The sequence below is a fragment of the Camarhynchus parvulus genome, chromosome Z (assembly GCF_901933205.1).
Source record: "Camarhynchus parvulus chromosome Z, STF_HiC, whole genome shotgun sequence".
Lineage (NCBI taxonomy): Eukaryota > Metazoa > Chordata > Aves > Passeriformes > Thraupidae > Camarhynchus > Camarhynchus parvulus.
The window spans coordinates 41,988,518-42,002,507 of NC_044601.1; the positions used below are offsets into that span (position 1 = coordinate 41,988,518).

Genomic DNA, 13,990 nt, shown 5'->3' on the forward strand with positions numbered 1-13,990 from the left:
TCTTTTGGGGTTGGGTTTATTTTTTTTCAGTTAGAACAGTTGCATTCAACTCCTTTTTCTCACTTTCTTGTATATGAATGAGTTCTTTTAATCAAAACAAATCCATCTGCAGCATCTATTCTCAACTGTACTTCCACATGTTCTTGCATTTTTGATGACAGAAATGTGTGAGGGATATGCTTCATGCTCAGAAACAAACACAGTCAAGGAGAAAAAAAGGAAAAAAAAATCCAAACCACAACTTGTAAGGAACAAATCACAGAGCCTTCCTTGCATATTGACAGTCCAATTTACATAAAAAATAACATAGGCAATGACAGCAAACACCCAAAACACTCCATATAGAAAAACTGTTCTGCTAGCAAATTTTTGTGTTATTTCTAAAGCTATACCTTCAGCAAATATAAGAGATAGGCTTAGTTTTGAGTCTGTGAACATGGAAAAATACTTTTGAAAAATCATATAAACATGAAAAAACTCCAGTTCTTATTTACTTCACTTGGCAGTGTCAGATTAATTCAAGGATTATTGTTTTCCCTTTTGATTTTCTCTTTGAGGATTTTTCTTCATAAGACCCCACCAGTGTTTTCAATGACTGACAACAAAAAGGCACTCTAAAATACTGAAGACAATACAGAACCTGATCCCCAGTGAAAAAGGCTTATGAATGTATGTTGAAAAATTTTGCTTGAGTTCGCAGGCATAAATAAGTTGTATGCGTATTCTACATCCTCACTACAATAAGCCCTTGCTTGGGGTGAAGAGATCTGCTAATAATAGTAATAATAGACATTGATCTGTTTAGGTAGGTCTTTTTTATTGAAAACCCTCATTCATTTACATATTAAAATAGCACTATAGGTATATGCCACAATTTTTCCCAGTGCCCAGAAGTCATACTTTGATTGTTGAGGTTTTGGGTTTTGGTTTTTTTTAATTTTAAACTTGAAGAAAGCAGCAAACACCAAGTTAGTACAAAGGTAGTCACTGAGCATTTAGATACAATATTTAGAGTCTAGATTAATAAAAAACCAGACAATTTGATTTTTTTTTTCTTGAAATAGGAGAAATAATAGTGTCCTTGCTTTATGAACAATGTTTTCTGCTAAATACCAGAAGAGTTTTTTTTTCATACTGACAAGATAATCTATTTGACTCCTGTAAAAATTTGCTAAGTGAGTATAATATTTCAGTCTGCATGATTTCCTATTCTGCTTCTAAGCAAGGAAACTGAAACAACAGGCAAAAAAAAAGTTGATTAGAAGTAAGATACATTGCTATGTCTAATGGTGAAGAGCAATGTTATTTCTGCATGAAGGAACAGCTAAAAGCTAAGAAAAGCATAACAAGAGAACCAATGGTGAGAAAACTTCCGAAGGCTTAAAGATGTGATTAGATTAATTATCCAAAAGACAGAGTATAAACCCAAGCATTTAAAAACATATGGCAATCTCCTTTGTCTGAGGAGTAAGATAAGAATTTTACAGAAAAACATTCTTTAACAAAATATCTGCTCTTTCCAAATTTTGGCCCAATTGAAAACACAAAAGCATAACTTTTATTTCTCTTCTGCAAACCTGACTTTTAGCTGAGCCAGCGGGAGAAAAAAAGGGTTATAATAGTGAATCTTTTCAAAAAAGAGTGCTGAGTTTCAGGAAAGGATGTAATAGTCTCATTCCAAAACACTTTCTATGTCCTTCACACAATCTCTTAAACAATAGCCACACAAAATCCTGGCTTTTTCCATAGTTGATGGGGTTTCTTTTCTTCTAAACAACCTAATATAGGTCAGGAAAATCACTAAGAAAGCATGGAATTTACGGGATTGATGCAAATCCCACTACCTAGATTATAAAGACTTGTCTCAAAAAGATACTAGAAAACATCTGGGAAATGTTGGCCCTATTTTTACTGGCCATGAATTTAATCTAGTAGTTTTCAACCTTTTTTTTTTTCAAAAACCCCAAGTACAGTATTTTAAGTTGCCTGTACAGATAGAAGTTTAAGTTTGCTTGTTTTTCAAACCAAACTCGTTTTCTTGGGAAATGTTTGCAAGAAATTAAAACCACATTAAGTGTGGTGGTTTAATGTGTTCATTTTGGAAAACAAAAATATTACAAAAAATAACAATTCTATGGAAATTTTAAACAGGGATGAACAATATGTCTCCCTTTTAAAAATGTCACTTGCAACTTGAAAACTCAGGACTGGTTACTCTAGTTGGGAGGCATTATAATTTAGTACACTTGAAAGAAATCCTACTCTTGAGTAGTCTTAAGTCTTGTCATTAAGACCAATGATTCACAGACGAGCTCTTGAGATACCAACATCTATGATACAGACATTACCTGGGTTTATGCCTTTCATTTCTAATGCATAAAGGAGAAAAAAATTGCAACTTGACTAACTTTCCAAGCTTTTTCCTTAGTAAGACTATGTTAAATCCTTCTGGTTTGCTAGGAAGCAAAATACAGCTTTTAATGCCCAAGATGAATAGCATAAGTTCTCTCTTAACTGAGATACTAACCATTTATTCAAGTAAAAGACATTAAACTAATTCTTGATTGTGTCTCATCTAAAATTAAAGGCTCTTCCTCAGCACAGAATAGAAATAAAAAGGCAGTCATAACATGAATTTTCATAGCATGCCAGTGTTACTTCGCCACATGACAGAATAATTATAATTTAATATTTTCAAGAGACTCTTTGGCTGCAGAACAAAGATTTTATATATACACCACATCCATTATCTCAAAGGATCTGTGAGTATTTGCAAGATATTGTGATCTGGGTATTTATAATACACTTCAGGTTAACAAAACAGAGAATTCAGAGATTTGTTCTGGCTGTCAAAAACAATATACTCAACAAGGACGTTAAATTAAAAAACATGTTAAGCATATCAGGTATAACTTCTCCCAGGTAACAGCATAACAAAAAACCTTCAAGCTGTAAAAGATTGCTATGCATGAAAGTATGATAGACAGAATTATGATAATACTTAGTGTGGATTCTCTCCTCCATTTTCTCTGGAAACATACTTTAATTCTGCAATTCCATTTTTTAACAAATAAGAAAATGTATTTCTTACCACATTTTGGTTGATCTTGTGCCTGAAACATGTGATGTAGACAACATATGGCCAGTCATCAGGTTCCATCAGCACTCCTGCGGCATGGGCACAGGTAACATGGAACGGTGCTGGGCAGCGTCCATAAGAACACTGAATGCAGGCACCAGAGATTTTCTTAACTCTGTCCCTGCAGAAGATACATTTCTGTAGGAGCGAAATAAACAGAATATTTTCTGTATTACTTCAACTTTAATGATTCCTGCAAGTAACTCAAAGACCAAAAAATTATTTGTGATCAAATGAATACATTTTTTATCTTGCAATATGCACAGTGAAAGGAACAGCAGTTACTAATTACAAGGCAACTTAGTAATATAATTAATACATAGCATTTTTGCCTTTTTATCTAAATGTGTTCCAATGCTATAGCAAGAAAACACAGAGATAGATAGACAGATAGATATTTAAAAGTTCAATTTTAAATTCCATACTCTGAAAATTAACCTACTCCTCCTAAAATTCATAAATCAAAAACCCTTTACATTATTTGACTAAAAACAACAGCAAGACTCAAAAATAAAGAGATAGGTCCAACTGAAATGTCAGGCTAAACAGGACTTCCACATACCATTTGACTTAGCTCCCTACTATGAAGCTAGACTAAATATATATGTCTTTGTAAAATGGCTAATCTAACACATTCAGGAAACAGTTTCTACAACATCCTCAGATAGCGTGTTACAGAGGATAAATCACCTCTAAGTTAGAGACATTTTCTTTATCTCAAGCCTTTGCATAATTCTACAGCTGAAGGCTGTTCCTAAGACCTTTTTTATTTTTTATCCTGGTTTTCATTGGTTGAGTATTTAACATAATGTCAATACAGTAGGCTGTATTTCCTCATGTCATATATTCAAACATTATGTCAACAGCCTTACTGGTATCAAGACACACTGGGATTTTTTTTCCCTTTTTCCAAAAAGAAGACCACATCAAAACAATGTCACTATTTTGTAAGTGGCACAAGTAATGAGCCAATAGGAAAAGAAGACAAAGGGATATAAGCTACATGAACTAAGTCTGACTAGTAAGTTCTAATATACTAAAAAAGGCAGTACAAGATGAACTGTACCTTGCCACCATAAGGCATTAACAAGCATACTAGATAGAATAATTACTTCAGTAACTTCTATGGACAACTGTTTTATATCACATATGAGAATTATCCTCTGATATCTCTCATCGTGGCTAACAAAAATACAAATGCTATTGATGTTAATGAAATTATCTCAGCTATTATAAACACATTTTATGCAATGACACAAAACAATAAATTCAATAAAACATACTCAGAATATTGCTTACTTCCATTTCTTCTAAGTTTGCTGCCCACCAAATTGCTAAACACACTCATCTGCCTATGTTGAGAACATAAGTAAAAATAATTTTGGGGTGTTTTTGCTGCATGACTAGTAATTCAAAGTGTTTACTGTTGACTCATATCTAATTCTTACTTAGAGGTGACCAAAGAACTTTATTCTCAATTGTTTCTTGATTTTCATATTCTGCATAGAACCAGAAGAAATTTTATTGTATAATTCAGCACTTAAATAGTTTCAATGGCTTCTGGCATGCAGTTTGTGACAGAAATAATACTTTTGGTAAGGGCTAGCTAGCCCTGTCAAGCTCACTGGTTCTAGTTCCTGTATTACTCTGAATGTGAACTCTTCAAGTTCTGCCCTCATGTTCACCCTTTGAAAGTGAACTGTCTGCATGGCTTTGCACAAGCAGAAATTAAGAGTAGTGCCTCTGAACTTGGGGAAAAATTTTAGCTATCACTCACAAAAAGGACCTGAATACAGCTGTACTGTAGCACCACTGGGCTTAAAGACTAGTAAGAGGTAAAGATGATGTGCCATTAGAAGAAATGTTTCAGAAATTTTGCTCATGGGCTGGCATCTTGTTGTGTGTTTGTATTCATGTGCAAATGAGATCACTTTCAGGATCATTTCAGGTGGAGTAACTGTTTTCCAAGGGAGCTTAGAGATTTCTTTTATATATATGTATTCAGAACCTACTAAGTGGAAATTCCGGATAGAAAATACAACTGAAATCTAGTATGTGTAATACCTAGATACTGAGTTCATATAAATAACAGAGCTCCTCTTGAATGCTTTTTCATACAGATATACACAAAATCAACAATCAGATTAATGGAAGAAGAAAGACCAAAGCACTTATGAACATTAAAAAAAATCCAAAACAAAGAAAAAACAACCAACCACAACCCCAAACAATCACACAACCAAGCAAAAAAAAATGCAAAATGAAGACCGCACACAAAAAAATTCCACATGTGTTCTGAAATAAACACCCTGAAAATGCAGTTCAAACAAAATGCAGAGAATGAGAAAAAGGAATAAAGCACAGCTCAGCTAGTGTTAACCAAAGAAACTGTAACAGTAGAGCAGGAAATGCTGGTCCCCTTAAATTACTGGCTGCACATGCACAAGGGGAACAAATATGTAAACGTTAAAATGTGGTTGTAAGTTTCTCCTGTATCTTACTAAAATATTATAAAACCTTGGGAAATGCAAAAATCCAAAACTACACTACGTGAGTAAAGCTTCAGAAAAAAGATGAATTTAGAATTCCATATACATACAACTGCTCTTCTAAATTAATATTTTAAGGTTTATTACTTTCCAGAAGAAGAAAAGCTGCAAAAAAGTAAGAGCAATATTACACAAGACAGCAAGAAATACTGAAAGGGAAGCTGGAAATGTAGTCAGGAAAACTGACATCTATGTGACAAATTAAATGACATAGCCATAGCCAATCCTCAGAAATTAGAGTAAAACTTCATCCCTCCCTGTAAGAGAACTTAATGAGAACATGTCTAATGAACTGGCATATTATGAGAAAACATTTCTCACAATGCTTTTCAGAGTTTCAGCTTGAAAGTACTGAAAATAGTTATTAAAATACAAAATAATTATTAAAATAATTATTAAAAAACAAGCTGTCCAATTACTATTGACTATACTCTTATTTCAGTCATGTTGATGTAATTTTGATGAAGAATAAAGTTGCTTCAAATTAACTCATATAAAAGGAACACTGCTTGGTCATAAGTATTTCTGTGAATGCAGACCAAAGTTTGCATGATCAAAGTGAAAAAATTCCCATTTTAACATGCAATAAATCTATCTCACTGGCAAATACAAGGAAGGTAATTGTTATATCAGTTAACTCCAAACCCACACTAATCTTTTGTGCTACACTCATACACTCTTCAGATATCAAAAGGATTAAATCATGGATATGAACAGGTGTAAAAATGTTACTGTACATGCAGGAAAATAAAAAAATACCTCCCTGTGCTTAAAGAATACCAGAAAAAATAAGAAAATCATTATTCTTTCAAGAATGCAGGAAAGTAATCAAGATTTCAAATAAAGAAATATGTTTCTTATTTTAGGTAAGATGCTGCATCCTTTGTACAAGCATGACACTGAAGGTGATGCAGATGTAGCTCAGCTTTACAATGACTCTCAAACTGAGTCATGAATTTTTAAAAGTACACATAGAAGTCCAGTGTTCAAGCAAAACTACAGTTTGCATAACTTTATTTAGACAACATGGCCCCCCATCCAGATTTAAGAGAAAAAGCCCCTTCATATCTGAAACTATACACTGAACACTCAATCCACATTAATTGATAAATAAAATCAAAACACATAAACTGAAAGTAGAGTAAGCTATAAAAAAATCTGTTTTGCATAGACTTTTGGAGTATCAGCTGAACTACATACAAAATTGTTTATCAGCTATAAGTAGTAAACTGTACAAAAATGTACAAAAAATAAAGAATTAAAACAATCCCACTGAAAGTGACCAAAGGAAAAAGGCATCAGAATCTCAAGAGAAGAAAGGGAACTACTGGCTGTGACAACTGAGGTTTCACTCTTCCCCCAACTCTTCCCTGAATTCTGACTTTCATAAGTTTGTAAAATGAAGGAATCATATAGAATAGAACCAATCCCAAACTATTCCTGCAAATCAAAAGGTCTAAACGCTTCTCTCTCAGGCTAACCTTGTATTTAGGTATGTAAGTTTGCTACTTTTGAAATGAACAAACTTGACATACCATGAACACATTTTCTAAAATACAATAATGCTAATTCAATGCCCAAATGACAGTTTTTCAGTAGCTTGAAACAACAGCTGTTCCTACCAGCTAAAGCAATTCCAGACAGTTAGGAAGAATGTAATTTTGATTTAATGATTGCTAGATATTAGTGCAAAGCAGAGACTGAGGATCAATCTTAATCAGAGATCCAGACGCAAAATGAATTGGAGAATAAATAAAATTGTTTATATAACTGGAGATTTAAGAATATAGGACAGAACAATGTGCTGCAATTTTCTAGATTGTGAAATGACCTCTTTTTGCCACCCAAAAGAAAAATATTCTGCTGCAAATGGATTTCATCATCATGCAATAGCTCTTTAATGTTAATAGTCTGCAAATCTATAAACAGAATGGATTTTAAAGAACAAGCTTGAGGAAACCGGATGTCAGCATTTTGCAAAAGACAGCCCACTGGTAACTTTTATAATAATTTTTATGCATCTTTATTTAAAGATTTAGAAATTGCTTCCTTCAAAAAGAGTGGTATTTGCAAATAAAATTCCAGTCCCTAAAAGGATCATGAATTAATCACAGTAGCAGTGTTTTCTGATGGAAGGATTTATGAAAATAAGCACAAGCTGAGGTCACAGAAAAAAGCCAGGGATGGATTTTAGGAAACAATTTTGAGTACTAATTTCTCCCCAAAATTATCTCTATGTCTTGGCAATCAAAATTACTTACGTGAAGGAGTTCACTGTAGTAAAGCATTAAATACTACAAAAAGAAGCTATTTCAAGAGAGTCTCAAACAATTACTAGATTTCCAAATATTACTAAAAATTATTCCATAAGAGTTCTGCTGCTGGTGGTGCTGCTGCAGATGGTTAGTAACTACTAGTCAGTAACTGATTTGTATATTCTCACCCTCTTTTATATATTTGCTGGCTTTCTGCCTTCTATATATCATTTGAAATACTAAGACAGAGACACTACTGAAAAATTAAGAAAATTAATGAAAAATCACCTCTTTTTTTCTATAATGTCTGCTTTATCATATCTTCATTTTATAATGAGCCTACTTTGCTTCAGAATTTGTATTACCAGACAAGCAAAAACTGCTACTATGTATAACCACACCCTAGATATGAAAAGTCAGCCCTACTGTAAGCAATACTACCCATAGATACTCATGGATTTTTAACAGAGCAAAGATTTTACAGAGAATATTGGCAGAAGAAGATTCACAAGCTTATCAGCTGTTATAACCTGAGACTTACAATATAAAATGCAGTGAAACTAATCTTTTCCTTCTCCATTCCAAAGCCAGAACATGGAATAAAAGTGACAAAGATTACAGCAAGGGTTGGCAGCAAGGTACTGGCACAAAGATTTGTTAACGATGTATAGCACAGTCAGAAGATTAATACAATGAAGACATTTGACACATTATCTGCAGATCAGTGAGCACGTTGTCAGCACAACTATCTTTTAGAATACAAAGTCAGCACTTAATTTTGGTAGAGAGCATGGTATGTTTATATGGAAACAAACTCATTACTGTTTTTACATTTTATATTTCCCTTTATTCCTAATTAATTTAAACTAAGATGAGTACAGGAGCTATGAAACTGACAGCATCAGAACATGTGAAGAAAGAGTTTGTTAGATGATATATTCTACCTCATTGTTCATCATGTTCAGGCAATTACATAAAATTAACTAGGAATGTTGTTACAGAAAGTAACAAGAGACTATTTTGCATCCCTCTGGTATTTCAAACATAACAACCAGTACCTCAGGGGGGAAAACCCTAGAGCTTGTAGAAAGCGATTTGTGATTTCTTACTATTCAGTAAGTCTGCCTATAGTATGGGGCTATGGCAAATTAAAGATGGCAGACATACAGATGTAGGCAAAATTCTTTTAGTTGTACATTTCAGCAGAGAAGTAAACATAACACTTATGCCTCAGCAGCAATTAGAGACAGTACTCCTATTCTCTAGTAACTCTGTCATAATGTTGTTTTGGGTCTACTCTCAATGAATGAACTTATAAGTTGTTTAATTTTGAATTAAACATGAAAAGATATTGAAATCAAGACAGATACACATGATTCAAAATACAATTGTAACAGCTGATAAAAAACTACCAGGACTTCCTAACACATATATATACAGTATCCATCAATTATTTCAACCAAACCGCCAAGGTAATAATAGCTTTTAATTAATAGGAGAGGGAAGACAAAAATATAGTGCAGAGGTGAGAAAAATCTGGTTTCTTCTGAAGCATGGATTGTGTGATTGAAAGTCATTAAATGGTAGGTTAAAAGAGAAAGAAAAAGAATCAAAGAAAACAAAACACTTGGTGAAGAAGTACTTATTTTGAAAGTACATGAAAGGGTTCATGCTTCTGTTGATACATTACGCAGTCTCAGTACCTGGTAAAACAAGTGTTGTGAGGCAAAAGGTAAGATATAAAAGGCCCTGTTAGAGCTTCAGCTGTGGTCTCACAATCACCATACCTATGGCTATGCCATATCTTGAGAAATAAACTGCTGTATATTTATTTTCAGTATTCCTGAAGTTCTCAAATTCATAATGACATTCCAACACTAAGCACTGCCATTAAGTCCCTACTTTTTTTCAGGATAGAGCAGTACCATTAGCACTCTACACTGTCAGAGATACTCTGAAAGTACTTGAGATGTCTCTAATCCTACCATAGAGATCTACTGATGAAAATACCATATAAACATATCTCTACTATCTCCTCAGTTTTATTTACAAGTACTAAACAGAAAACATTCAATCACCAACACCTTCTTTAAAAAGAAGAATCCCTATATACATAAGGAATATTCTGCTAGCACATATTCACTGAACACAAGAATAAACACCTCTTTCTTCCAGATTCATATACAGCAGGTGGCACTGAAAATTTAGTCATCCAAACTCTTCTTTTATCCACTTCATACACACTCGCTCTCAGAAATAGTAACATGTGACTGTGAGCCCAAAGTTTGTAAGAAGCCTCTCAAGATTTTATCTTAATTGTAGTTTTTACATAGTCATGTATTTTTTACACACATTTTTATTAGAGAAAAATCAAATCTTTTTTCCAGGCAATGTTTCTTCCCCTGTAGGTTTGAAATGTTGCAGATCTTGTGGGTTTTTTTCCTCATGATTTTCACCCTTTTATCCTCCAGACTGTACTATAACAAACTCACAGGATTAAAAAGATTTTTTTAGAAGCACTGTGCCTGTATTCAGGGCATCTTTCAGGCATCCTGAAATGAACAAATGAACAAGAAATGATTGATGCTAGTATTGGAAGGGCAAAATTTCAAGAAGATTAATACAGGAGGTTGGAAAGAATCTCCTTTTCTTTATTCTTCAGGAAGAAAACCTTTTTATTATAACTTTCCTTCCGATTTGCATAGACTAGTTTGAATAGATTCACCATTTACACTAAGGCTAAAATATCTGACAAGCTGTGAAATGTCATTTAGGCTGAAAAGGTGATGAGGCATCATTTCACTGCCTCACTGCTGCAGCCTCCAGGCATCCCCACTATTATACTTTAACTGCACTTTTTCCAGCTGATTCCTATAGGCATTATTGCAATTTAAGGCAATGGTCAAGTCCAGGTTTTTTCCTGCATTACAGTCATTCAGTCACACACTTCTAAACCCCACTGTGTGGCAGAGAGACAAAACAACTGTGCAAAACAAGGGAAAAACCATTCCAAATAATAATGGAGGTTGGTGGGGAGCTCCAGAGCTCATGCAGAACAATACTGACAAGGCAGACCTAAATCGGGTTACATAAGGCCCATCCAGCTGACTTCTGCACATCTACAAAGTTCCCTGAACCTTGCTGGGCACCTGTTCAAGTGTTCAGCTATCACCTTTTATAGTAAAAAACTCTTTTCACAACACTGGAATTTACCATGTTCTGATTTGTGTTCTTTGCCTCTCAAGCTACCACCACACACCTCCAACAAGCATCCCCCTCCCTCTCGCCTGTATCCTCTGACTACCTCAGTATAAGCAGCAGTGAAATCTTTGCAAAAAGGTGTCTCTTTTCCAGGTTGAACACACCCAGTTTCTTCAGTCCCTCTGTACACATTCTGTGCTCCAGATCTGACCATCTCAGTGACCTTTCATAGGACTTGTTCCCATATGTCAATAAAAGGCAGACCAGGTGCTGTCTTAACAAAAGTCAAATAGAAGGGAAGAATGGATCAATACCCTGGGCCTCATAGCTACACTATTATAAATCATGGCCTGGATGCAGTCGGTCTCCTGCTGCAACGGCATACTGTTGATTCATGCTTAACTGCTCCATCATGATCCTCACCGGTTTTCAGGCAAAGTCAAGCTAAATTCCAGCAGCAGACTTTGTACTATTCAATTTCAAAAGCAACAGATTCCCCATGAAAGAGACCATGGCTACACAAAGTATTTAGAGAAGACATCTAGAATTTGCCAACTCAGAAGAGTCTTTAACAGACAACTAATCCAGAACTTTAAGAGCCTGTACGGCCATTTCAGGCTGCAATTCTTCATGAGCTGCCATTTAATGCAAAGCATTGCTCTGAGTAACATCCTTATTTATACATAGTACAGAAATCAGCACTGTTTCTACATCATTTATTTTTTAATAATTGCATTATGGTACTTCATATAAACACATCCAAACACACAGAAATTTGCCATTCTAGTAAGATAGCAATTAAATATAGACCACCAAGATGCAGCATTGAAAGGATTATATTCTTAGCAATATCCCTAAAAGAATTTCTGAAATGAAGAAATGCAAAGACAGTTTCTATCAAAATAAAGGTATCACCATCGAATAAACTATCCTTTTGAGAATGGCAAGTCAGTATGGTAACACCCACAAACTAAAAATGTATTTCCACACAGACACCAAAAAAACCCCAGTAATACTAAAGAGACAATCATACAGAATTTAAGATACACAAGTTTCAATGCTCAGAAACAAGAATCTTTGTCAAGCTCAAAAAGAAACCTCTGATGACAATAAAAGCACACATATCAAAATTCCTTCTACCTACTAGCATGACAGTAATGTGCTGCTTTGCATCTTAAAAGATTAGCAGACAGGAATGGACTTCAGTATATGTCCTCTGGGCGAGAAGGGGTCATGACCAATTATGTAGGTGAAAGCACTTTGCCTCTGGGAAGGAAAATATTGTGCTTGTGAAGCACACTGAATGAGGCCACAGCTGCTTGTCAAGTTGTTCTCTGTTGAAGGGAAGCTGCTGTGGACAGAATACACTTCTAGAAAATTAGGATAAGTAAAAACATCTAGTGTACTTATGTTACAGGCCATGAAATACCTGCCATCCCTACAGTAAATCAAGCAAATGTGAGTCGTGCAATTTCAAGGTACTAAAAATAGCATATAAACAACCAAATAAGTCAAAGTTTGGAATAGAGAGCTATTTCAGAGTTACAGCTGCATGGGGTATTTTTTGTTTGGTGTGGGCTTCTTTTTTTCATTCTTGTTGTTTGGGGGTTTTTTGCCTGAGGATGGGGTCAAGGCACACATTAAGTTTAACATGTACTGTATCACAGAAAGTTTACTTTTCCATCCTAAAAAGCCTTCTTTGTGAGCTATGACTCCATAGCTCACAAAGAAAATATTATTTCTGAAGCTTTTACCCAAAAGTCAAAACCTGTTTTTCAGCAGAGTTGATGTTAACATGTTACCTAACCAGAAAATCTGAGCACACAAAAGTGATAAGGCAGCACAGAAAATGTATGATATTTTTAAAGACATATTAAAATGTATTAAGTATAAGAAGTTTATAAAAATTCTACAATCTAAAATGAATCAGTTGTAGTATCTCAGAAACAGAAAGCTATTTCTAAATGTTTCTTTCATTTCTAAGTTCTGTAGTAACTTCACTAGGTAAATATTCAGAGAATCAGATGCAGAAGAGGGTGAGTCTTGCCTTGGAGTATTTAGCCATTATAAAAATTCAACAAATCATTGTTCTCTCTAGACTGAAACATATTAGTTGTTAATATATTTACTGGTTAAAATAATTTTTGGCAAAAAATGCAGAATCCATTGTATTTAAAATGGTTTTCACCCCTCCATCTTTAATTTTTTCCCTGTTACTTTCCTCAAGAGATTAAAATAAATAGAAGAACAGTATGATATCTTTATTGTGGACATGTAAGCAAATTACCTTTTGGTTAAGAAAGTATTGTATACTTTCTTTGGTTAAGAAAGTATCATCCTTCTTGCATAAACCCAAAAGTATGTGGATGTCAGCATAGCTGCAAAACGTTCCAAGTTTGCCATGGAAACAACATTCTTATTTCAAAATATTACAACTCTTCACTGCAGACTATTGGCATGAAAGCTCCCAATCCAAGCTCATTGACAGCTTCTGGAGTGGACAGATGAGGCATGGAAAATATTTAAAATTAGTTCATTTATCTTGCTCAGACATGGGAAGAGATGGGGAGAATTTTTCATGTTTATAGAAAAAAATTCAGAGAGAGAGAGAGAGAAGAAGGGTAGAAGGAGGAAGGGGGGAAAGGCAGGGGTAAAACTCAGTGAAAAGGTGGAGGAAAGGAAGGAAAAAAAGGTAGGAGGATAAAAGTAGGGTAAAAGAAGAAGGGGATAAAGTGATGGGAAAGAGGAGAAAGGTGGAAAGGGAGGAAATGGGGAAAGAAAGCATTTTTTATATAAATTATTACCAGTTAAGCCAAATTTCACACATAATGCATTTTTGTTCATTA

General features: G+C 34.4%; 1 protein-coding gene across 4 annotated transcripts in view; it reads right to left on the reverse strand.

Moving 5' to 3' along the window:
* The window catches only part of KDM4C (lysine demethylase 4C), a 251,390-nt gene that overhangs the window by 31,455 nt on the left and 205,945 nt on the right, over window positions 1-13,990 (reverse strand). For all 4 annotated transcript variants that reach the window (XR_004061512.1, XM_030969349.1, XM_030969346.1 and 1 more), the window contains one exon: window positions 3,092-3,277. Coding sequence is in view for 3 of the 4 variants with exons in the window: in XM_030969349.1 (XP_030825209.1) it covers window positions 3,092-3,277 (186 nt within the window). In the remaining variant the exon portion in view is untranslated. The remainder of the gene's footprint in view (window positions 1-3,091; window positions 3,278-13,990) is intronic.